Below are 26897 nucleotides of genomic sequence, written 5' to 3' on the forward strand. Positions count from 1 at the left end.
CACATACACAGTCTTCTCCCTGAACATACACCAGTCCATATTCTCCTTCCATACTGACACGGTGGGCGGCCGTTGGGCGCCCCAAAGCTGCGCTATATCTCTCTTGGCAATCATGTTCCCTAGGGCCGCCCACCGAGTCTGAGCCGCGCTGTAATCATTGGGCTCCCACACATTCAGGACACAGCGACGCACCTCCGGCAGCAGCACAACCCCAGTGACCTGTCCCATAACCATATGGACCCGGCGCCAGTAGTCCGCCACCTCGCGGCACTCCCACAGGATATGGAGAAAGGTGGCGCTGAGCCCACAACCCCGCTTACAGAGCCCGTCGTCGGAAAATCCCATCGAGACCAAGCGAGGACCCGTCACATACACCCGGTGAAGAATCTTGAGCTGTACCAACCGGAGACGGGCCGGAATGGCGACCTCCTTGGGGGACGACAGTGCAGACTGCCAGTCCTCGTCATCCAATTCCACCCCGTCCCCCGTCCAAGCCTCCCGGAGGCGCACAAAGAGGTCAGCCCGATGATTAATCAGTTTTTTATAAGTTAAAGAAATAGTACTGTCAGGGACATGTCCGTCAAGTATGCGGTCCTCGAGGGGCGAGGAAACCGGGATCTTGGTCCCCTCCCCAAAGACCGAGAGCAGGGCGTGTCGAACCTGGGCATAGCGGAAGAACTCCCTGTCCGTAAGCTCGTATTCGGCCTGGAGCACCGCGAAAGTCTTAACCGTGCCCTTATGCCACAGGTCTCCCACTTTGCTGATACCAATCGTATCCCACTGGTCAAACCCCTTCGTAGTCCAGAGGCTGCCCAGGCGGTCGGAGGCAAACAAAGGAGTAGCACATGTTAGTCGCTCACTCCAGCCCGTGGCCGCAGTGGCAGCCCTCCAGGTCCGCACCGCAATCTTAGTAGGACCCGTAAGGGTCCGGCCAGCCGAGCGGGAGTAAAGTGCCCCGTTATAGTTCCCGCCGGGAAGCAGGAACTTGTCCATCTCATACGCCGGATTCAAGCCAGGCGCATACGTGGCATGGTTAATGGCCGCTAGCTGCGAGGCCCAATAGTACCTGCGAATGTCAGGAAGCGCGATGCCCCCGTCGTACCAGGGGAGAGTAAGCTTAGCAAGAGCAATACGCGCCCGCCCGTCCCACACCAGTCTCCTCTGCAGGCTCTCCACCTCCCGAAAGTAGGCCACTGGGATAACGTCGAAGGAGTTCTGGAGTGCATAGAGGAACCTGGGAAGGGACATCATTTTGAACAGCGCGGCCCGACCCAGCGGGGACAGGGGCAGCCTGCACCACCGGGCCGTGTCCTCCCGCAATCGCCGGAGTGGACGCAGGAGATTCTGCTCATAGCGAGCCACCGGGTCCAGCGAAACGTATATCCCCAGGTACTTAAAGCCGCTCAGAGATATTTGGATCGTAAGCCGAGGCGGCAGGAGAGGAGGACCACCAGAGATAGGATAGACGCAGGATTTAGACCAATTGATCGTGAGACCCGAATTGTACCCAAAGGAAGTCAGAACGTCAAAGAGGACGTTGAGCGACTGCCGCGGTGAGGTGAGATACAGGAGAATATCGTCCGCATACAGCGAGACCCGATCCTCGAAGCCCGGGGCCCACCGGATCCCTCTAAGCGAGGGCTCCCAGCGGAGCCAAGCAGCGAGTGGCTCCAGGGCGAGAGCAAAGAGCAAAGGGGACAACGGGCACCCCTGCCTCGTGCCCCTGCCGAGGGCAAAGGGCCGAGAGACCCGCCCATTCACCACCACCTGAGCCATGGGTCCCGTGTAAAGAAGCTTCACCCAGCCAATAAATCCTTCCCCAAAGCCAAATTTAGCCAAGACAGCCCAGAGGAATGGCCACTCGATGGTGTCAAAAGCCATCGTGGCATCCAAAGAAACCAGCACGGCCGGTTCGGAGAGGAGCTCCGCCCTGGCCAGGGCGCCGTGAAGACGCCGCAAGTTAAGAGCGGTGTTGCGATGCGGGATGAAGCCGCATTGGTCCGGATGAATAAGATCGCACACGACGCTCAACAAACGATTGGCAAGGACTTTCGCCAGAATTTTAGGCTCTGCATTTAGCAGTGAAATAGGCCGGTAAGAAGTACAACGGTCTCGCGGCTTGCCCTCCTTGGGGATCACGACTATCGTAGCCAAACGCTGGTCAGCCGGAAGGGAACCCGCCGCAAGAGACTCACGGAACATGCGACTGAGGAAGGGCGCAAGCTTATCAGGGCGCAATTTATATAGCTCAATGGGCAGACCGTTGGGACCCATAGCCTTGCCCGAGCGAAGGGAGCGGATCGCGGTCGCTATTTCATCCGCCGACAAGGGGGCGTCCAGCCGCTCACGGTCCTCAACGGACAGGCCGGGCAAGGCAATATCCCTCAGGAGAAGGCGAGAGTCGTCCTCATCTCTGTCAGTCACTGGGGAGTACACAGCCCGGAGGTGGTCGGCGAAACAGTCCACAATCTCATCCGGCTCAGTCACACACACACCATCCGCAGCACGCAACTCCGGGACCACACGATTCACTCTCTCCTTTTTGTCCAGCCACGCAATCAACTTTCCCGCCTTGTCCCCGGCGTCGTACAGTCGACCCTGCTGCTCCCTATACATAGTTTTGGCCGCGTCAGTGACCAGGGACCTATATTCAAACTGTTTCAGGCTAAGGGCATGGAGCCCGTCCGGAGTGACATTCGCCTCCAAGGCCGACTCCAGCCCCGAGATGTCAGTCTCCAGCCTCACCACTGCCTCACTCTTGACCTTCTTAGCCACCACTATCTGGGAGAGGGCGTGTCCGCGGATCACGGTTTTAAAGGCTTCCCACAGGGACATTGCAGACGACACCGACCCCTCGTTATCAAGGAAGTATTGGTCCATAGCCTTAACCAGGCTGTCGCGAGTCGTAGGGTCTCGCAGGTACCATGGGTTAATGGGAGCGATCCGCCCTGCAGACCGCGACCCGGTGTCAAAAAGAAGCCACAGCGGAGAATGGTCGGAGATACCCCTCGCCAGGTGCCTGACCTCTCTAATCCGACCAGTCTGCGCCGCGGGCATAAGGAAGTAGTCTAGCCTGGAGAGACTCCCATGCGCCCCCGAGTGAAAGGTGAACTGACATTGGGTCGGATGCATTAATCTCCAGCTATCCACCAGGCCGAAGGTCTCCAACATCCCACCCAGCCATGCCTGGGCAGCGGGGAGGGTCCTTGGTGGGTGACGATCTAATTCACCCGAAACCACAGAGTTAAAGTCCCCGCCCATGAGCAGGAGGCCGTCCGGAAGGTCAAGCAGCATTCGACCCAAGTCAGTGAAGGTGGAGTTCTGGAGGCCCGGGGGGACGTAAACTGAAACCAGGGTAAGGGGCTGCCCCTCCCACCTCCCAATCAAACACACATAGCGCCCTCTGTCATCCGAGACTATCTTAGTGATCTCCACCGGAAGGGAGGTTCGCAGGAGAATGCCCACCCCCCTGGAACCAGTTGTGAAACCAGAATGGGCTACGAGGCGATATCCCCCCCTGTTCATTGCATGACAAACATTGCCAACCAGATGCGTCTCCTGGAGAAACACCACATCAGGAGTCAAACGACGCAAATATTGCAGCACTACACCCCGCTTGATACGGTCCCCCAACCCATTGACGTTCCATGACATAAGCCTCAACCCGTCCCCCCCCATCCCCCCCAATAAATCAAGGGTCCCCCAGCCTGCAGCACAGTTCCCAGATGTGGACAAAAATCAATACCTCGCCCTGTAAACAAAAAACACACAACAAAACAACCCCTCCTCCCCCCCAACCCCACCCCAAGTCCAACTCCCCCCACCCTGCACCCCTGCGGGCCAAAAAACCCCCCCAACTTGCAGTGTGCCTGTCGCCCCACTAACCCCATTCTACGAAAAGACCCCGGAGGAGGAAAGGGACCCGTCCCCGCCCGCCCCCCTCACAGGTCCTAATGAAACACAGTGTACAAAAGAAGTAAGACCCAACTGAACAGTACAAAACGGCAAAATCAAGGACCAAAAGTCATTCTAAAGGGGACCCGTCACCTGCGGTGCCCGCAGAGGGTCCGGGACGGCCACCTCCGTCCGGCAGCGAGTCTAGCCAGTCACTTGCGGCCACAGGAGAGTCAAAAAAGGCTGTCCGATCCCCATGTTCCACTCGGAGTTTTGCAGGGTAGAGCATCGAATACTTTAGGCCCAGCTCGCGGAGACGACGCTTCACCCCTTGGAATCCCATCCGCTGTTTCTGGACCAGTTGCGTGAAGTCCGGGTAAAAATTGATGGTCGAGTTCTCATGACGAACCGGGCCGTGGGTCCGTGAGGCCTGCAGAATAGCGTCGCGGTCCCTGTAGTAGAATAGTTTGGCCACGATAGGCCTCGGGGGGGCCCCCGGCCGTGGCCGACCGCCCGGAACTCGATGGGCCCGCTCCACGGCAAAGAACTTACTTAGGCCAGCCGGGGACAACTGTTGCAGGATAAGTTCCTCGACCACGAGGTCAACCGGGCGGCCGTCGGAGGACTCCGGTACACCTATGACGCGGATGTTGTTGCGTCGGGCCCGTCCCTCGAAGTCCTCAAGCCGCCGGGCCATATGATCGTTGACCACCCCGATGTCTCCAAGCGCGGCCCGCAGATCCGACACCTCCGCACCGAGGGTGGAGGTCCGTGTATCGAGGGCCTGGACCCTCTCGTTTGTTTTGGAGAGGTCAGCCCGGATCAGGGTGACATCAACCGCGACGGTGTCGATCTTACGGGCCAGGGCCTCGTATTGCGTGGCGATGGTTTCCCTGATGCCAGCAATGGCGCCCATAATGTCCTGCAGGGAAAGTTCCGTAGAGACGTTCGTGCCTCCCCCTGCAGCGTCCGGGGGGAGGCCAGCAGCGCCAGGGGACCCTCTGCCCTGGGTGTAGCGGTCCATGTTGTTGCTCTGGACCGCTCCCCCGCGGAGGGAGGCCTTGGTCTTGCGCCCCTCGGGACCCCCTTTGCCCCCCATGTGAACACGGCCACTCAAGGGGACCTCCAACCAAGAGGTGTAAGGGCGCCAGCAAGAAGACCTCAAAATGTCTGTATAGGGGGTCCGAGGCTATAGGCACTCTAGTGGCAGGTGGAGGAAAACCTCGTGCAGAGGCCCAGGAAGCACCTCTCCACCCCGAGCGCACCCGCCAGCTGGTCTCCTGAAGTCCAAAACCGAAACCGAAAGTGGTGGATCGGAAACTGGTACCGCGCTGAAGCCGCTGTTGTTCAATTGCAGCCCGGCCCCATGGGTCACCTTCACCCCGGTCACCTCCGTCGGGTGGGTCCCAAAAGTTCCGACGACGACAACTCAGGATTCCCAGGTCCGAATTGATTTTTGAAAAGAGATCTGTGTTCAGCTGGTCTTCATCTCCCAGATTCCATAAACCACATCAGGATATTCTCAGGATAAATTCCGAGGAGCAGAAAGGGTCCGGGGAGCCCTGTGCTCACGCGACCATCTTGGATGCGCGCTAGGCTCCTCCCTAGGGTTTATATTTTGGTTTCATTTTAGTTTTCCTTTATAATTTAGCGAACACAACAAAATGGACAGTATGCGTTTTATCATAGTTAGACATTGTTTTTCTGTAGTCTGCACTGTTAGTATCAGGGACACATACTAAAATGAGATGTTCTTGCTTTATTTTGTGCTCTCAGGAGAGGACTCTTTTTGCCAGACTAAGTAAAGCTATTTTAATGCCTCTCGTGCAGAATGAGATATGGCCAGTGTTTTATTATTTAAACAGCACCCATTTTGAATTCAGGAGAGAGGCACATCACACCGGAGTTATTATGTAGGCTACGGAGAGCTGCATATGAAATGCCGCTCTGCAGGACCCGACATAGATTCCAAGTAGGACTTTAGAGGTGTGTAGGCCGGCACACAAACACGGAGTGCATTTGACAATGTGCTATGGCCAGCTTCCTGAGACAGCACACCAACGTCTGGGGTTAGATCACTACAACTGGGTCTGGCACATGATCTCTCTAATGTAGGGTTGTTATTGATAGATAGGAGTAATAATAGGAATAATCAACGTGGTTGAATTATTCATATTTTTCACCATACTAATAATGCTTATAACAATGATGCATCTCATCTGCCTAATAATCACGGTTCATGTTTTAATTACAAGGACTGTATCTTTTCAAAAAACACTTGAAAATGTATTATTGTCTCGTCTCTATGTGATTATTTTAACAACAAAGAACTGGCACACATAGGCACCCTTCACTTTGGTCAGGATTGGGAAGAGGAAAGATAATTTTATAAAAAAACCTTCATCACCTATGTAATATCTTGGTGTAACCCACTCCAGCGTGCCTAATACTCTAAAAAAATAAAGAAAACGGATAGAATCAAAGAGTGAACAGTCAGTACTTCAAGAAAGTTTGCTTAATTTACTTTACACATACCACCAACTTTCAATGTATATGTGTAAAAAATGTGTAGAAAAAGAGAAAGTATCTCACATGCACACCACCAGAGGAGCTACTGGCAGGTTCTCACCAGCTTGCCCACGTTTGTTTCATCATTGATAACTTTCTCACAACAGAGTGATGTGTCCAGTGAAGAAGAAAGTAAAGTTAAAAAAGAAAACTTGTGTCCCCCGTGAAAAACAAAGACCCAAGAGGACTCAAAATCAAAAAATAAAAAGTAAAAAGGAATAGACTCGCAGGTACTATCCTCCTTTATTCCAGATTGGGAGTCTATCCCACGTTTAAAAACACAGCATGTTGTATACCATTTTAATGACGGCCAACATGTTTCATTGCCAATTTATTTGTGGCAAATTCATCAGGGCTAACGAGGTCAACAATCACCTCCCTGGACAAACAACATTAAGAAGAGACTGACAGACACAAAGAAAACAAGGAAGTTTAGTTCAGAAAGGAAATGTCCACACACAGGCTCTCTTCAGTATAATTAGAATTCAATTCCTTAGAAAAGAACTCATCATTAATCCTATGATTTCATCATACAATATTTACCTAATGGGAGCTATGGGCTCACATACCAGCTCCCACCAAGTCGGAGGGACGTGTATCATATACAATTTTCGTCCCTTACAAAAGCACTGTTGTTGCTAATGCTTGCGTCTGTGGAAAAACCATAAAATATAATCAGCAGCCCGCCCCGTATTTAGCAGACTTCCTGGTATATTAATTCTCACATCACAAGGTGGACCTACAAACGGACCCCTCTTTAGTGTCCTAACTACTGCCCAAGTAATGCAGTGTCACAGGAGATCTCCACCTTCCCCAAACACATAAATGCATCAGAATAAAAACGCTACAGATCGGTTCCGTCCAAGCGCTAATGTAACTTAATCGCCACTCATTCCTATAGTGCTCATATCGTGCATCCGAGCACCCAACTGGTCTTCAACACAACCTAATGTACTGACCAAAAGTGTCTGCAGGGACAGTTCATCCCACATAAAAGCACACGCAACTCTTTTGCTGGCACCGCATCTCTAATATCAACAATTTGCTGATGTCAACTCTACACTCAATTATACATACGGAAAATCATGTTATGCATAGTTTCTCTGATTATTCTCCGTACGGTTAAGACGCTCTCACCACACATACTCTTACCGCACTCTTTCAAAACCGGGCGGTAACTCAACCCAGCAGCAATTCGAACCCTCGCCGCGCACCTACTTCAAGCATCAGAACTCTCGTCTCGCGAGGTTACGTGGCCAAAGAGAATACTATCATCTTGGGCAACCAAAGTGGGGGCTATCTTTGAATGGTACGCGAGTGCAACAAAAGCTGACTGCACAAGAAGTTTTTATTAACTGCAGTGCAGTTTTGTCAAAACCAATTTTTCATCGAGGCTCACAATACCACGCCAGGCAATCGCTCCTAATTAGGTCAATCATACAGACAATTTTTTTATACTAAAAAACAATTCCAGTTTTTGATGTGATGAGTACGTTTTCTATTTTCTTTTTCTCAAGCGAGCAACAAGGTACATATAGGCGCAAAAAATTAGGGAAAGGCGAATCTATGCCTCCTGTTCTCACTAGTGGATAATATTGGAAACCTCCATCAGTTATATCCGCATTTGGTCAGACTCTCAACATAATCGCAACTGAAACAGGTCACGCAGCCACCACATTTATTGTTCTCATTTCTCAAACGAGACAATAGATCTATTTAGACACAGAAATAGAAAAACGCATATCTGTGCCACATCCTGTCAATAATGAATAATGAAAAGGGCCCTCAGTCTTTCTAGTCCAGGTTCAGGATGCCATATACAGAGCTCATCAGTACAAAGTTTGGGGCCATGGGCACACAGCTACAGGCACCCCCCAATACTACTGGTCATACAAGGAAAAGGAAATCCCAGCTAACAATCTATGTCCGGGGGAACACAGCCAACATAACACTGTGCAGGCCCCGCCGGGCGCAATTAACCCCTTGCATGCCCGCCCCTTTCCCCGCCCAGTGCCGCGCCTTGCATTAGCGGGCGGAGTTCATGACGAGCTGGACTCGTCATGGGCACAGCGCCACCGCAGCCCATGACGAGTCCAGCTCGTCATGGGCACTGAAGGGGTTAAACCCTGTCAATAACCAATCACCTACTGACCCTGTTCCACTCAATCTGGTCATTAAGGCCAAGTGTATCCGCCTTTTCTAAATAAATCCAGCGTGCTTCCTTCACAGCAAGTCTCTTCTCCATGCTGCCTGCATCACCCACTACCTTTTCCACAACCCACCCATTTTAATGATTTATAATTATGTGGATGATCTCTGTAGTGTTGTACCAAGCGTGTTGTAAGCTTGCCTGCCCTAATTGTGCTAAGATGTTCTTGTATTCGCACTTTCACCTTCCTGGATGTCAAACCTATATAATGTTATCCACAGGGGCAGGTCAGTCTATAAATCACGCTTGATGTATTACAGTTACTGAACTGATGAAGAAACCATGTTCTCCCATTCAACAGCTGGATTTCAATCCTATCAGCAAAACACCTTCAATAACATGAGTAAAACTGATTGACACGCAGTCAAGTCTCTACAAGATAATGCAGCTATAACTATTAAGTCTGCCGATAAAGGTGGGGCTGTGGTGCTTATGAATACCTGTGATTATGAGGCTGAGGTCTTTAGGTTGCTACGAGAAAAGAAAAATTATCAACCACTCGCGAGGGACCCTACTGCGGAATTGCTTAGTACAATCACAACTATTGTTGCACAGGCACGAGAGAATAAGTGGATTACTGCCAAAGAGGCTGATTTTCTCATTAATGTAAAACCCAGAACACCGGCGTTTTACATTCTACCTAAAATTCATAAGGCCCAGCGGCCTCCGCCAGGGCGCCCGATAGTCTCGGGTATTTCATCTGTACTTGAACCTCTTTTGCAGTTTGCGGATTTTTTCTTGAGAGAATCAGTAATCAGTCAATTGTCGTATGTCCAAGATACTACAGATATTTTGAATATCATTAATGATATGGATTTTGACTCCTCCCAGCAGTATCTGGTGTCAATTGACATTGAGTCATTGTATACTAGTATACCCCAGGACGCGACGCTGGTGGCAGCAGCTCGTGCTCTTGGGGCTCAAGAATGGCATCAAAAACCAACTGACAAGAATTCCTTGCTACATTATCAATCATTCCACCCCAGGGCGTTGAGGGATAATCTTCCGGTGGGCCAATTCTTGAGGTACCGCAGGAATTGCTCTTCAACATCGGAGTACTTGTAACAATCTGAGGTCCTTAGTGAGAGACTGGCTCAGCGAGCTTATCCCAAGAAAATGGTCACCAGAGCACGCAAGAGGGCCCATAATACTCCCAGAGATGCACTCCTTGAAAGAAATTATAAGGAATCCAGGGATTGTTTGCCAGTGGTACTCACGTTTGATCCTTTATCTATTAAGATCCGGCAAGTAATAAGGAAGCATTGGTCACTGTTGTCTACTAGTGACTTTCAAATGCCGCAACCGAGATTCGCGTTCAAACGAACGCAGAATTTGAAGGACAGATTGGTCCATACTAGACCAGTACATAGCAATATGAATACAACTATCCCCCCGGGTCATTACCCGTGTGGTGGGTGCTCGGTCTGTGAATTAACAGAAAAGACAACTGAAATCCAGCTGTTGAATGGGAGAACATGGTTTCTTCATCAGTTCAGTAACTGTAATACATCAAGCGTGATTTATAGACTGACCTGCCCCTGTGGATTACATTATATAGGTTTGACATCCAGGAAGGTGAAAGTGCGAATACAAGAACATCTTAGCACAATTAGGGCAGGCAAGCTTACAACACGCTTGGTACAACACTACAGAGATCATCCACATAATTATAAATCATTAAAATGGGTGGGTTGTGGAAAAGGTAGTGGGTGATGCAGGCAGTATGGAGAAGAGACTTGCTGTGAAGGAAGCACGCTGGATTTATTTAGAAAAGGCGGATACACTTGGCCTTAATGACCAGATTGAGTGGAACAGGGTCAGTAGGTGATTGGTTATTGACAGGGTTTAATTGCGCCCGGCGGGGCCTGCACAGTGTTATGTTGGCTGTGTTCCCCCGGACATAGATTGTTAGCTGGGATTTCCTTTTCCTTGTATGACCAGTAGTATTGGGGGGTGCCTGTAGCTGTGTGCCCATGGCCCCAAACTTTGTACTGATGAGCTCTGTATATGGCATCCTGAACCTGGACTAGAAAGACTGAGGGCCCTTTTCATTATTCATTATTGACAGGATGTGGCACAGATATGCGTTTTTCTATTTCTGTGTCTAAATAGATCTATTGTCTCGTTTGAGAAATGAGAACAATAAATGTGGTGGGTGTGTGACCTGTTTCAGTTGCGATTATGTTGAGAGTCTGACCAAATGCGGATATAACTGATGGAGGGTTCCAATATTATCCACTAGTGAGAACAGGAGGCATAGATTCGCCTTTCCCTATTTTTTGCGCCTATATGTACCTTGTTGCTCGCTTGAGAAAAAGAAAATAGAAAACGTACTGATCACATCAAAAACTGGAATTGTTTTTTTAGTATAAAAAAATTGTGTCTGTAGGACTATGACCTAATTAGGAGCGATTGCCTGGCGTGGTATTGTGAGCCTCGATGAAAAATTGGTTTTGACAAAACTGCACTGCAGTTAATAAAAACTTCTTGTGCAGTCAGCTTTTGTTGCACTCGCGTACCATTCAAAGATGGCCCCCACTTTGGTTGCCCAAGATGATAGTATTCTCTTTGTTCACGTAACCTCGCGAGACGAGAGTTCTGATGCTTGAAGTAGGTGCGCGGCGAGGGTTCGAATTGCTGCTGGGTTGAGTTACCGCCCGGTTTTGAAAGAGTGCGGTAAGAGTATGTGTGGTGAGAGCGTCTTAACCGTAAGGAGAATAATCAGAGAAACTATGCATAACGTGATTTTCTGTATGTATAATTGAGTGTCGAGTTGACATCAGCAAATTGTTGATATTAGAGATGCGGTGCCAGCAAAAGAGTTGCGTGTGCTTTTATGTGGGATGAACTGTCCCTGCAGACACTTTTGGTCAGTACATTAGGTTGTGTTGAAGACCAGTTGGGTGCTCGGATGCACGATATGAGCACTATAGGAATGAGTGGCGATTAAGTTACATTAGCGCTTGGACGGAACCGATCTGTAGCGTTTTTATTCTGATGCATTTATGTGTTTGGGGAAGGTGGAGATCTCCTGTGACACTGTATTACTTGGGCAGTAGTTAGGACACTAAAGAGGGGTCCGTTTGTAGGTCCCCCTTGTGATGTGAGAATGAATATACCAGGAAGTCTGCTAAATACGGGGCGGGCTGCTGATTATATTTTATGGTTTTTCCACAGACGCAAGCATTAGCAACGACAGTGCTTTTGTAAGGGACGAAAATTGTATATGATACACGTCCCTCCGACTTGGTGGGAGCTGGTATGTGAGCCCATAGCTCCCATTAGGTAAATATTGTATGATGAAATCATAGGATTAATGATGAGTTCTTTTCTAAGGAATTGAATTCTAATTATACTGAAGAGAGCCTGTGTGTGGACATTTTCTTTCTGAACTAAACTTCCTGGTTTTCTTTGTGTCTGTCAGTCTCTTCTTGATGTTGTTTGTCCAGGGAGGTGATTGTTGACCTCGTTAGCCCTGATGAATTTGCCAAAAATAAATTGGCAATGAAACATGTTGGCCGTCATTAAAATGGTATACAACATGCTGTGTTTTTAAACGTTGGATAGACTCCCAATCTGGAATAAAAGAGGATAGTACCTGCGAGTCTATTCCTTTTTACTTTTTATTTTTTGATTTTGAGACCTCTTGGGTCTTTGTTTTTCACGGGGGACACAAGTTTTCTTTTTTAACTTTACTTTCTTCTTCACTGGACACATCACTCTGTTGTGAGAAAGTTATCAACGATGAAACAAACGTGGGCAAGCTGGTGAGAACCTGCCAGTAGCTCCTCTGGTGGTGCGCACGTGAGATACTTTCTCTTTTTCTACACATTTTTTACACGTATACATTGAAAGTTGGTGGTATGTGTAAAGTAAATTAAGCAAACTTTCTTTAAGTACTGACTGTTTGGCTCAATGATTAGAGCGGCAGACCCTGATGCAGAGGTCTAGCCCGGGACCAGGGTTCAATTCCCCGCCTCGGCGGGTCTTGGGCTCCAAAATTCCACGGACCTGATAATTCTCGCCTCGGTGCCTATTCCAATCATGGAGTCCCACTCTACAACTCTGGGCAATAGCTTGCTTAATCTCCAAACGGCCCCCACAACGCTAAGGATGCCTGGCCTCCACCCTGGGGGTGCCCAGGAGTGGACGCCTCACAGGGAAAGCCAGGATGGGTTCCACAGCGGTATTCGTACAAGCGCCTTGAGACCCTTGCGGGTGAGTAGTGCGCTATACAAGTATCAAATTTACATTTACTGTTCACTCTTTGATTCTATCTGTTTTCTTGATTTTTTTTAGAGTATGAGGCACGCTGGAGTGGGTTACACCAAGATATTATATAGGTGATGGAGGTTTTTTGATAAAATTATCTTTCCTCTCCCCAATCCTGACCAAAGTGAAGGGTGCCTATGTGTGCCAGTTCTTTGTTGTTAAAATAATTATTGAGTGGAGGGTGTTCTGGCATTCTTTCCCTCTTGAGCTCCTTTTTTGAATTACTCGTCTCTATGTGATACCATGGGCATACAAAAGTGATAAAACGAAAAGGTTAGATCTGTTTCTAAGAATTCCTTGGGAATAAGGTTGGTCATGTTCGAGGTTGTCGATAGCATCTATAACTCTGGAGGTTTAGGAGTTTATATGTAGTATTGTGAGCTAGCCGGTCCCACATTTACTGATGATATAAGAAGAATCAGCCCTATACGATTTTGTTGACTCAAGCCACAGTCCTACTACATTCGTAGGAACCATGTAACAGAGCGGGTAACATCAGAAATAAGTCAGGCAGAGGGAAAAAGAGAAATATGTGAAGTGCTGGAAAAGGCTAAGAAAGGAAATCAGACAAATGAAGGGAAGTTACAAGAAAGAAAAAAAAATCAGTTTAAGGTGGGCCAATGGTAAGTGCATGAGAAGACATCCTGCAGTTAGTTACAGATAAACAGGGAAAGATGGACTTGTGAAGGGTAGGAGCGAAAAGAAACGTGAAAGGCTTGGAGTAGTAGTCTGCACAAAGATGGTAAGACAGTTAGGAAGAAATGAGAATCACAGAAGCCAAAGTAGTAACAGGGAATGTAACATCATCCACCTTCACTATCACACTTACATTTTCTAACTGAATCTTCAAAGCCTGTTATCCCATCCAGCAGGTCCAGGTTCTCATCTAGGGCTTGCTGTGAAAATACGAAACATTTGTCAAAGACACTACGAAGGCTGCATCACATTAGCTGGGTAAAAGGTTAAAAGCTGATCCTGGCAAACATTACTATCAGTATTAAGATACCTAAAAATAAAGATCCAGTCAAGCTCAACCATTAAAGCATACTGCTAATAATATCTCATATGGTCAACTGTAGCCAGAGAGCAGGAATGTCAGAGCTTTATAACATGGCAGTAGCAGAGTTTTCAGATTTGATACCTGACGGAATGAAATACTTCCGTACCTGTAGGGGTAGTATTGCAGCTTTAATAATTTTCTAGATTCCCATGATGTGCATTAATTCTCTATCCAGTGGTTGAGTCCAGAATCATTGTTTCTGTAGTGGCTTTTTTTTTTTACCCCTCTGCCTGGGTGTTATCGAGCAACATTTAGAGGTATGTCCCGCCAAATGTGATGTCATCCGTTCCGAAGTCACTGCGCATAGCCACCATCTTCAGATTCTTTTTTTTCCCCCTTGCAAACCTATGAAGCCCTTTTTGATTCTGCTTTCCCTGTATTAAGTTCCTCCGTACTTTAAGCACCTCATTTCTGGGGAGGTGGGAGGGTCGAATGTGAATCCAGAAAAATCTTCAAGCTGCAAAACCACTCATATGTAAATAATAATTAAGTTTTGTAGCATGGATCTTTTCTGAAGTCAAATATCGTCCACTGATTTTGAAGCACCATTCTTTTTCCCTAGGAGGTCGGGTTGAAATGAGTTTGTGCTAGTAAACAGGTGTTTTAATAGCTTCTCCCACCTGTGCTTCTCTATTTACTTTAATATCCATACAATAGAGTTTGTTGAAGCAATGTATGGATGATCATGTAGGAGCCAAACATATGTCGTTAAATGAGACATTTGATAAAAAAGGCAAGAGTTACTCCATTTGTCCTCGTGGAGCGAACTCAGTTTCTCTTCTAATGTCACTTCTGCTTTTTTGTAGCATGTATGGAATGTCTTTACTATCAATCAAATCGTGCAGTGGTACTCCTAGACATAGCTGAGCCTCTGCTTGCTGGTGCAAAGGAAATAAAGAACTTCCTCCCCTTTCTGATCTGTCTTGTGCTTTGGAGGAAGGACATAACTGGTCTCTGTACATCTAACGTGTTCAATGCTCCTTGTGCATGGGTCTTTGGCTGCTGGAAGAAACCTGGCAGTTTGATAGCTTAACTAATGTGGATGTGCGAGATGACCATGGGAAGGAACTGTGTGTTTGGATCATTATGTCCTTGTGTATCTGTACATAGGGGTCCTTTAATGTGAGCAGTTGTAGCTTGCTGACCATGTGGAGTTAGGTGATGACTATCAAGAAGCCTGTTTTGAGCGTTAAATACTTGAGTTCTGCCTTATGCATTGGTTCAAAAGGCATCATTAGCTGTGCAAGCACCATGTTTAGGTGCCACACGGGTATCGGCGTGGACCTTGGTGGTACTATTCTCTTTGCTCCCTCTAGAAGTCTTTTGATGACTGGTTTAGTGAAGAAGCATCTATCTAGAAGTCTCCCTAGCTTATGCAAGTATGACTAGTGGATCTTGAGTGATGTGAAGTGGGGTCATCATTTAGCAGGTAATTCAGCTACCTAATGACCATGTCCAGTATTCTATTCTCCTTGACTGGTTACCTGTCCTACCAGTGACTATATCGGTTCCACTTTGCAGTACAGAAGTTTTGACTGCTTGGTCTTCTGCCTTCCCTTCGGACCTCCATGCTTCTCTCTGGGATACCCGGGCATCTGAGTCTAAGTCCTCATGAGCCAAGCTGCCAGGCTGAGGCTGGTTGGTCCCAGGTGGCAGATCCGTTTCTCCTGTACGGTCAGGAGGTCTAGTAAAAGTGATAGCTTCATTATTGCCCCCTGTGAAATTTCACTAGATCTGAGAACCATGTCCGTCTTGCGCATCGTTGTGCTATTAAGATTAGTGTCATAGACAATTGCTTGCCATGGTTTAGCACCAGTCGTGTTGGGTAAAAGTGAATACACATTTTCCTGATCAGTCTATCGATAAGGCATTCGCCAGGGACAAGTAGGAAATGCCAATACTTCACATTCAGGTACCCATACTGTTTTCTGGGAATGCAAACAGGTCTGTCTGGTGTGTCCCATTTGTGAAATACCCTTGGCAGTACTTCTTATTTCAGCTCCCGTTCATTCGTGGCACTTGTTTGCCAGCTTAGTCTGTACACCTCTACGTTTTGTACGTCTGGCAAATGTACTGCTATCAAGGTTGGGGCAGTGTGTGGCCATTTCCAGATGTCCAAGCCTAGCCTGGGAAGTGCCTACGTCCATGCCCCTCCATGCTTGTTGAGGTAGAACACTGTACTTGTGTTGTCCTACCAGATCTGTACTGTTTTTCCTTTTACCAGAGTTAGAAAACCTTTTAATGCCAGGAAGACGGTCTTGAGTTCCAACACACTTATGTGCTTTACAGCGTCTATTGGGTTCCACAGATTTGTGGTAATGGTCACTGAGGGAGATGATAATTTGAAGGATAGGCATACAGTAATATTTTTCATGTTCCACCACTGTATCCCCTAATGTAATCCCTGTGTAACACTAGATCCTACCAACGGCCTGTGACCATTTGTTCTTTAACCATTCCTGAATAGGGTGCATGTGTAATCTTGCATGTGAAATGAACGGTATACAGTACACCATCTAGCCCATCAATTTAATTACAGTCTCTTTTGGTAGATTAGAGTTTGCTCTCTCAGTGCTGGAGCTCTCTTGGGCAATGCAAAAGTCTTTTGAGTTTAGTGTTGTGCCTAGGAACACGTTCTTACTCCGGGACTGAGGATAACTGGTTAGGTCTCGCCTGGCGTTAGCAGCGCGCAAGCGCCGCATTCGCCATGCGAGGGCCTTTTGGAATCAATACGGATTCCAAAGCGTGCACGTGGACTGACAGAAGATGTGCACGTGAGGACTGGATGCATCACTGGCGGCTTGATACACAGGGGACACTTTCTTTTTGACTCGGCATGCGGCAACGGAATTTTGAGGACGAACGTGACATTCTAATTTTATTGACTTTCTCTTATTCAGCAGGTGACTGCTTATCAGCTCTCTGACGGCGGAATCGGCATAAAACGTACGTTTTTATGCATGAGAACTCAAAGGTTAGCTTTTTATTATATCTTCCGTGTGGGATGCTTTTTTCTTTTCTTTATTTGCCGCTACTTTGCTACTAACCGCTTGAGGCGGTTGATGTTTTCGTTATTATTATACGCTATTTTGTCATGCGAAGTCTGGGTTGTGTGTTTGCTCTGGCAGATATTGGGGATTTATAAATAGAGGGTGGTAAAATTACATAACACGCTGCCTTTTTGCAAACTGAACTGACCTTCGAATACTTTGTTAAAATATTCGCCCAGTGAGTCAGCCTTTCTGCTCTAAATGTGAAATCCTCGGGGGTTCACTGCAGCCAGTCGAATCTCGACCATTTTTAAATAAATCACACCTTGAGATTGGAAATCGTTTTTGTAGCTCAACACACACACATGGACACGCACACAATGGTGCAAACATGCACACAATAGCACACGCACTCACAAACGCGGGCACGTGCGAGCACACACACACACACATATTTTGTTTTGCAAAGACACTCCCACAGAAGATGATAACCACCCGCAGGCACCCATTCACACGGAAACAGTCGCCAACACACACACGCACCCACAGATTCCCACAAACACTTCAACAAACAGATGTCCCTTCAACCATTTTCTAACAAAGACTGACAGACACACAGACCTTCCCAGAAGAAATGCACATGAAAACAGACAGGCACGCACAGGGACACAACACACAGATTCACATTGTAAGGCGCACAAGTACACACACACACAAACACGCCCAGCTGCCTCACCCCGACTCTAGGAACAACTTATCCCTGGGTTTCATGTTTCCGAACCATCCTCTTGTTACTAGTAAGTGCATTTCTATATACAACACATCCTGAAAGGTCCCTGTGACATCATGCAACTGGTGTCACTGTTGTAAATCACACATTGAGATTGGAAACCGATTTTTTTTAGCTCAACACACACAAGCACGGACATGCACTTTTTACAAACCTGGAGAGGTTTTAAAAAAACACCACAAAGTTGGCGAAAACGAACTTCAAACATTACATACGCACCCAGCACAAAGAAACCTTTTTGGAGCGGTACGTAGTTAAAAAATAAATACATTTAAAAAAAAGGCAGGACCTTCTTCTAGCACAGGGTTCTCCAAAGTCGGTCCTGGAGGGCCGGATCCATGCCAGATTTTGAAGATAACTTAATTTATCTAAATGAGGATATGCTAAAAATCTGGCATGGATCTGGCCCTCCAGGACCGGCTTTGGAGAACCCTGTCCTACACTAATAATTCTAACCTAGGCCTCAGTGCAAGTGAAAGAGTTCTGGTACCCTGCATTGTTTCCTGTTTAGCATGATGCTTCCATGAGATGGACTAGTTACACAACATTGTGTGTGTGTGTGTATGTGTGTGTGAAGCTTGCACTACTGGGGGTGCAGCTTGCAGTGCTGTGTGTGTGTGTGTGTAAAGCTTGCACTGCTGCTGCCCATACTGCATTCAGCCAGTGTCTCTGCGAGGGCACCTGCATTGCGCTGCCTGTTGTGTGTGTGTGTGAGGAAAGCTTGCACTGCTGTGTGTGTGTGTGTGTGAAGCTTGCACTGCTGGGTGTGTGAAGCTTGCACTGCTGCTGCCCATACTGTATTCAGTCAGCGTCTCTGCGTACATAGCATACAGTGCTAATGCACTTTTTAAAAAAGTGCATTAGCCCTGGCTGCTTCATGTGTCCATAAATGTTTCCTGAAGCAAGCATGTATTCCCGAATCACACTGCATGACCCAGTGTGAAGTAATTGTATAGCTCTTCAATCCCTGGCAGCACAGCACCCAAGATAATGTGCTGCATGGCTAAAGGCTTAGAAGGTCCCAAAGGCGAGACCTACTGGCTATGCCAATGCTTGTCTTAATTTATGGTGAACATCAGTTTGTGGGGTGTTACCATCATTATGGATTTTCTTCTGGCTTCAGGCTTGCGAACTCGTCTTTACCATCCAGTTGTCCAGATATAGGTATATGTGTATCTACCAGCATCTGAAGTATGTAGCTACTACTATCAGACACTTTGTGAAGACCCTGGGCGCAGATTTTGTCCCAAAGGATAATACCTTGGACTAATCATGTACCTGGACTTTGATGAATCTGAGGAACGTATTGTGTCTGTGTTCATTGGTCTGTGCAAGTATGCATCCTTGAGTCTATGGTGGCCATGTAGTCCCCTTTCGCTACCAGAGCTATAACGGAGTACAGCGTGGTCATTATGAACTGCTGAGTTTTGAGGCATTTGTTTATTAGTCTGAGGTGTAATGTTGGTCACAAAGATGGATCTGGTTTTATTACAAGGAAGTGCGCTGAGAACACCCCCTGGTTTAGCTCTCATCTGTGGACCTTTTCTATGGTCTGCTTTAACAGAAGTCCTCTTACTTCTTGCTGCACGAGAGATAATCCTTTTAGGTGGGACTCTGCTTTTGGTGGCAATGTTGGTTGTTTCTTGAGCAATTTGATGTAATATCCATGTTCTATACTGTTCAGTATCTAGATGTTTGAGGTGATTGCCTCCCATTCATTGAGGAGTCCTAGTCTTCCCTCTACTGGTTTTGTGTGATGGGGACGTACTTCAAGGGAGTCACTTGGCTGCAGTTGAGGAATCTCTCTTCGGCATCAGACCCCTCAGCTGCACCAACGTTGTTTCCTCAATGGTTTCCTCCTTGTTGCTGGACAGGCCGATGTCCTTGGGAGAGGTCTGCACCTGCTGCAATCATCAAACAGCGCAATCATTTTTGTTTCGCTCTGACCTTCATGTTTTTTGCCTGGAACTAGGAACAGGCTTCATAACCCTCTGCACTATAGTCCTTGTATCAGCATAGACTGTAGACGTTGCAGGAATCCTTTTGTACAAACTTGTGAACGCACACTGGATAAAACCTAGAGGAAGTGTTTCCCAGTTCCACCCCGAGCGGCCCCAAGAACCTGAATGCACATTCTCCAACCATGTGGTGGTCTCTCTGGTGATGTTTTTTTAAAAGAGAAAAACAATCATGCTGGGGATGCCCAAGTCTTCAGTATGCCCTCTAAATTCTCTTAATTTTAGCTGGCTTTTCCAAACTTTCCCTCGACAATCCATCAATAAAACTCACTATCCAATCCTCCTGGAGCTCCTCCCCTTTTCTTCCAGGCCCAACGACAGAAAAAAAGAAAGTGAAAATGGTAACCACTCATGGAGGCTTCTGTGACGTATATTTGAAATTACAAGAGGAGGGGGTCTTAAATCAAGAAGGGGGTAGGGCTCGATGACGCCCACAAAGAGAAGAAGGAAGAAGAAGAAACACAGAAAAGATAGTTCTGGACCCAAATACTAGTTGGCGGAATATTTAACACCTTGTGATTCAAGAAAAGATTCACGCAACACAATTATTTGTATACCATTTATCAGCAGAAGGGATAGCTGTTTTTGGCTAGAACAAATGGTGGCGGAAACGACTTACAAGGTGTTGTACAAAACAAAGTTGCGAATGACACAGAAGACTATCCAAGAGTATGAGGACCGCATGCAAAGAGGGAAAGTTCAAATTACCTTACCTTTGTGGCCCCTGATTAAGTGCACCTTAGTGCAGACAAGCAACATTTAAAGTACTCCAGCCAAGTAACTGACACCTCCACACCTTCGAGAGATTGCTAACATAACTAAACTTAATATTTGAGCATACATTCCAATCTTTACATTAGGTGCCTTAATTTCTTAAAATATGCTGGTTTTAACAATTGGTCAATTGCTAATGCCTGCAGAAACATACACCATGTACAAGACAGATTATTGTTTTGCTAACTGCTTACTAAAGGGTTACCCACTACACCCACAAGGCAAATCTACAGGCAGCTGTAAAACAGTAGACACCGTGTGATGTTTTTCACATTGCTGTCCCAAAATACATGGATTTAAAATTCATACGCTCCTTAAGTTCCATTGGTAATATGCCAAATACCACTTACTGCAACAAAAGTAAATTTAACCTTCTGACAGAGGAAGGGTTACCCGAGACGGTTCTACCAGTAAACAACAAGTGGGATGCAACTTCTGCCTGCAAAATATAACTGACCTTTTCTCTGGTCAATAATCACCAAATGGAGCTGCTCTTTATAAAAAAAATGTTTTAAAAATCACAAACATCCTTTAGAAAACTTATCGCAAGAGGTCTATTCCTATAGCATTCTCATCAATTTAAGAGAGAGGGAAATAAAAAAACAAATCCTTCATAACAAAATATATAGATAAGATGAGCAGGGACAATCAGAAGAAGAGGAAGGCAAACCATTACTTACAAAACAAGCAAATGAAAGTAAAAATAAAGCTAACCAATTGTAAGCAACAGGCGGACTCTAAGCCTACTAAGTTTTTGGTAAGGTTCACAAGAGGCTTTTGCCTACAGACAGCTAAAAGCAGAAAGGTATGACCCACTGCATGACACTCTGCATATGCCTGGGGCGTGCTGCTCTGGATACGCCCAGGTACTCCCTTCCAAACACGGATGGCAGATCCGTATTTGTTGAAGGTCGGTTAGATGGTGAACCCTTCTTCCTTGGTTGTATTTATGCCCCGAACAACGAACAGATGACTTTTTGGGATACCTTATCAGCAGTCCTGGCTCAATGGCTCAGTATCCCTTGGGTACTAAGGGGTGATTAGAACAATGTACTAGACATCTCTTTTAACTGTTCTCACCCCCACTCCCTCATGCACCTGCTAACCAACATTCCCAGCAGAGGACCCATAACCAACATCTACGCCTATACTCTCACTACTCAATCCCACCCAACCTATACGTCCATTTCATGTGCACCCAAGACCTCATCCACGACTTCTCCATTCAGACGACTTGGCAAGATCCTAGCCGACCGAAGTCTAGGGATACTTCCTGCCCTCATTCACCACGACCAAAATCTAACATCAAACGTCTCTTCCATGTGATGAATCAGTCCTCAGAAAGATACCCGTAGGCCCATACCTCATCTTAGACCTCCAGAAGGCTTTTGATTCCTTTTTGTGGGAATATCTCCTTAAGGTTCTGCGAGTCGCAGGTCTGGGCCAACACCTACACAAAGCTACTGTGCATTAACCCAGGTCCGCATCAGTTGCTTGATCTGGCTTCCTTTCCCAATCAGCTGCAGCAACCATCAAAGTTGCCCTCTCTCCCCTATCCCATTAGCAATTGCTATGGAGCTGTTGGCCCATCGCCTTCGTTTAGAGGGCAGACAATGGGCAATTCCCCTTAGATGGAACCACACACGCCTTATCTTTCGCTGCAGATGATCTACTACTATACATCTGAGACGCCGCGGCAGAAAAGACCTCTATTTTGGCCACATTCAGGGACTTTGAACAAGCGGCAGGCCTCTAGGTGAATTGGACAAAATCTGGCATCTTTCCGTTTCATAACGATACCCCCCAATCCCCCAAAGGTAATCCAAAAGGTTGATGCTTCCATAACCTGGAGGACAGCTGCAGTCTGTTATCTAGGGGTTGGACTGCGTTACTCCCAACGAGACCTGTTTGAAGGCAACCTGAAACGTGCTTTTACAGCCCTTTGATCCAAAATCTGCTTTTGGCAGTGGTCCCCCTTGCCCGCACAGGTAAGATAGCACTCTAAAATGATTGTCCTCCCCCGCCTCCTCTACTACTTTTTCAATGTACCAGTGTTTCCCCACCGTCACTGCTTCCATGATCTAGGCCACTTGCTAGGGGACCTACTGTGGAATGACAGGCGATGACGCGTGGCACTTCAAAAGCTCCAGCTGCCAGTGGGCCAGGGAGGGCTCAGGGTGCCATCCTGTGAATCGTACTACATGGCATCGCAGCTACAATGCGTATCCTGATGGCGGGTTGGAACAAACCTATGAGACAAGTATAGACAGCCCTCTTGACTCAGGTCATACGTCAACTCCTACACCCCACTATCAAGACGCGTCGTGCTCGGTACCTACATAGGTGGAGCGCCCGCAAATGCCTAGCTAGAGTTTTTCAAATGACAAGAAAGATCACACCACACTCCCCAAAATATTTCCTCCAAGGGCTACCGGGACCTCAGTTGTCGCAGTGGCATGTACATTCCTAAGACATGGTACAAGACCTTTTTCCAAGATGCCCAGCTCTATACAATCGAACAAATACACCAGGACTACAATGCCCCCCTGGCCAGTTTCTGACACAAGGACAGCTGCAGGTGGGACTCCGCTCACTAGGGGGGCACTAGACAAGGAACCTAATACCCACACAGTGATACATACATTGCACCTCATGGGGGTGGTCGATACCTCATTTCAAGGCTATTCAAACCTATCAGGGAGCACATAGAAATTCCCCTGGTTCACCTGTGACACCTCTGGTAAAGGTACTTCGAAAGACCCCTTCACGACACCGAGTGGTTCAGAGCCTTCGAGTCTCCTAACACTGTTTCGAGGAACGCTCATTTCAAAACATCCAATACATGATCCTCAATAGGGCACCTTCCTGACTAAATGTTAAGTTCCCTATGGCCAATCTCACCTGCCCCAGAGGTCTCCTCTCAGCTGCTGACCTTCAACATCGGCTATGGTTTGGTACCAGCATAGCAAGCTTCTGGCACGCAGTGCATCCTTCATTAGCCACAATCACAGACCTTAACACACTAAATTCATGGGAAGCTACCTCTCTAGGCATTTTCCCCAGGCAGAAAAACCATAAAGTACAGGCACGCTTCACCAGCCTTGCCATCCTGTTGGCCAAGCATCTCCTAACCATGCACTGGAGAGGCCCACAACCTCCAGCTCTCTCCCAATGGCACAAAGCAGTACTCTGATGGGGGGGGGAGGCAGAAAGCTCGGCACTGCACTGGGAGGAAGCCTGTCGCATATGCCGATGCCCGATAGCTGATGCCTGGGACACCATTGGGACACCATGCTTAGCCAACGGGGACCATTCCCCCCCTCCAGATCGTCCCCAATCTAGAAGCCCTTGGCCCTGGCTTCTGTCGGTAGCCTATAGCAACAATAACCCACACTTCAGCACTGCTGCTCTTCGGCCCGCTAATTACCCTCTAATTCTGTCCTATATTATCAAAAGGGATTTTCGCTCATGCCCCTCCTGGTTTCTTTGTCCTAGTTCGACATCCCATCCCTATACTCCGACTTCCGCGCTAGATGGCGGAGGTCTTACACGTTACTATTTCTTAGGTTTCACTCACCCTTCGTAAACACAAAGACACGGAACCAGAATGACACCTTCTGCGACAACAAGTAACCCATGGATTATGATATTTACCCTTAATGTGAGCCAGTACCTTTCTTCCCTAGCTTCTTAACTGATTCACACAAGTTACAGTCAGAATGGGACACACTTCTTATGAGACATTTCCTAGCAAGTGAAGGAAAAGACAGCTCTCTCAACTGCAGTATAGCAAATCCATCTGCAAAACCCATGGAGCATCTGTCCCACGTTCAGAACCATCAGCCCTCTTCCGCATCAGATATACATCTTTTGTCAAGCAGGTATTATTTGGTAAAATCAAAGGCAAGAACAGAGGGGGCCCCCAGGACCTAATTGCTTGCCACAGGCCCTTTTAAAATTGAACACTCTATTCTGGGCCAGGTGGTTAACCAAACTCTTTGATTATTGCTTGCATAGCTCAACCATACCCGATTCATAGTGTGGGGCAATAATCTATCCCATCCACAAAGGGAGTATTCGGTCAGACCTCAGTAACTACAGGCTGATCGCGCTACTCGATAAGGATGCCAAGTACTATGCCAGCCTTCTCTTGGAGGACTTGAAACAGAGGGTGGAGCTGAACGGGCTTGCCCAAAAAACAAAATTTAAAGTGAAGTCTGGTACACTGACTAATCTCCTAGCTTTATAAATTCTGATGGACAAGGCAAATTTCTCATACTCACTGCTACATTGCTGCTTTCTTGACTTCAAGGTGGCATTTGATCGTCTACCGAGAGAAGTACACTGGGCCAAACAAAAAAAATTGGGCAATCTCTAGGACCCCATAATCAAGTGACATGCTAACACCTGGATCCGAGTCAAGCTAGGGGATGGCTCTTATATGTCCATGAAAATTCCAACATCACAGGGCGTTAAACAGAGATGTGTGCCAGCCCCCTTACATTTTAATCTGTTTATTGCGGATCTTTTGCAATTTCTTGACTCAGTTAATTGCCATCCTCCAAGGATTGGCGGAGCTCAGATCAGCAACCTCCTGTATGCAGACTACCTTGCTCTATTCAGCCTCACAAGAGCAGATTTGCAACGCCTGCTTAATCAGCTGCACAGCTACACAATCACCAATAATTTGGAGGATAATCTGAAGAAGACCAAGGTAGTCACATTTGGCAGAAAAAGGTACCAGGGGGGTGGCTGAACATACAATAGCCGCAAGATAGTGGCGGATCAATCATACAAGTATCTGGGGGTACACATCGAGGCCAAGGGTTCCTTCACAAGGCATTGGAAGGAAATTGCAGTAAAGGCAGTGGCCCATTAAGCGACCATCGAAACTCTCAAAATCATTACAAGGGCCAAGCCTTTCTCCAATGCTGGAAGTCATGCATGCAAATGTCAATTCCACATTATCTTATGATACAGAAATTATTTTGGGTAAAGACAGCAGTTTACTGAACAAAGTCATAACAAGGATTCACAAATTCGTTCTGCGGCTGGCCAAGTCTTCATACGCTGCTTAGATCAGGCTGGAACTTGGCCTTCTTGATCAACGAGCTGTGGGTTTTGGAACATTTCTTAACTTGTGCAACAAGCTTCGAGGGGCCAGAGCTGGTTCTCTTTAGACATCAGCACCAGCAGGCCTGGTGGATCACATCGCCAATTCTTAAAGGACTGTGAGCAGGTTCTGTCTGCGAATGAACTTTGGGACTTAAATTCAAGTCAATCGGCATTTAAACTGAGCATTAAAAGATATGTTAGTCTCTGGTCCTACCATGCAGACAGAGCAATTCTAGCCAAACGCAAGCATACATGGGTAGTTATCAACTCATATCAGCCTGCCTCCCCCTCCCCATGCCTAGCCTGTACGTATTCCAATCACCTGGAGCTAAGATTTATGGCTTTCAGGCTGGGAGAGTGGCTATTTTTGAAGCATCTAGCCCGCTGTCACTGTCCAATGGACGGGATCAAATGCAGGGGCTGTGGCCAGTGTGATGAATCCTTTAAGCAGGTCCTGTGCCTTTGCTCAGCCTTTTTGGATAAGTGTAAAACAAAACTCCGTTGGGAGTGGAAAAGTTTGGGAGTTCGAACTTGTCAGCAGGAGATTATAACAGCGCATAATCCAGATAACACCGCCTTAAACATCAGCCTGACTAAATTTGTCCTCCTTGCATACACAAGGTTTAGGGGCTTAGGTAGTCCACTACGTGGCTCTACAGTACCACCTATTATGCCTCCTGGATAATGAGCCTCTGCCCTGCCCATTTTTCATGCCCTGTACCATCCCCTTATAAGCCCCTCCCCATGGAAACAATGTCGAAAACAGTCATGCGTGTGCTTACTCATTACTATGAAGCGTGCCTGTGCGAAGGTGCCCGACATAACCAGTTTGCTGCTTTTTTGCAACCTGCAGCTTAATAAGGTTAACGTTACTTATTTTTTAAAGAACAATTAGCTGCTTCTCTTAAGCACCTGCACTTTCTTAAAGGCGCCAAACGTAATCAATTTGCTGCCAGCACTTGAAGGTACTTGTTTGATCACTCTATTTAGGTACTTATTATATTTTATCTGGCTCCTTCATAATGTCCTTGTATTGTGCTTTTTAAAAAAAAATAGTTTTTGTCAGTATTGTAAAGGTTTTAATTACCCATATACAATAAAGAGGTCTTCTTCACAACTGATGCACACATTGGAACCGAAGTTCTACTAATATTAACAGCTCCCTAGTACACTGATTGTGCAGATATTCTACCTTGATTCCTTAAGC

General features: G+C 47.0%; 1 protein-coding gene across 1 annotated transcript in view; it reads right to left on the reverse strand.

Moving 5' to 3' along the window:
• Positions 1 to 26897, reverse strand: part of EIF3K (eukaryotic translation initiation factor 3 subunit K) — a 100098-nt gene that overhangs the window by 30660 nt on the left and 42541 nt on the right. Inside the window, exon 5 of the mRNA XM_085625218.1 lies at positions 13773 to 13839. Coding sequence (XP_085481344.1) covers positions 13773 to 13839 — 67 coding nt within the window. The remainder of the gene's footprint in view (positions 1 to 13772; positions 13840 to 26897) is intronic.

The sequence above is a fragment of the Triturus cristatus genome, chromosome 9 (assembly GCF_964204655.1).
Source record: "Triturus cristatus chromosome 9, aTriCri1.1, whole genome shotgun sequence".
Lineage (NCBI taxonomy): Eukaryota > Metazoa > Chordata > Amphibia > Caudata > Salamandridae > Triturus > Triturus cristatus.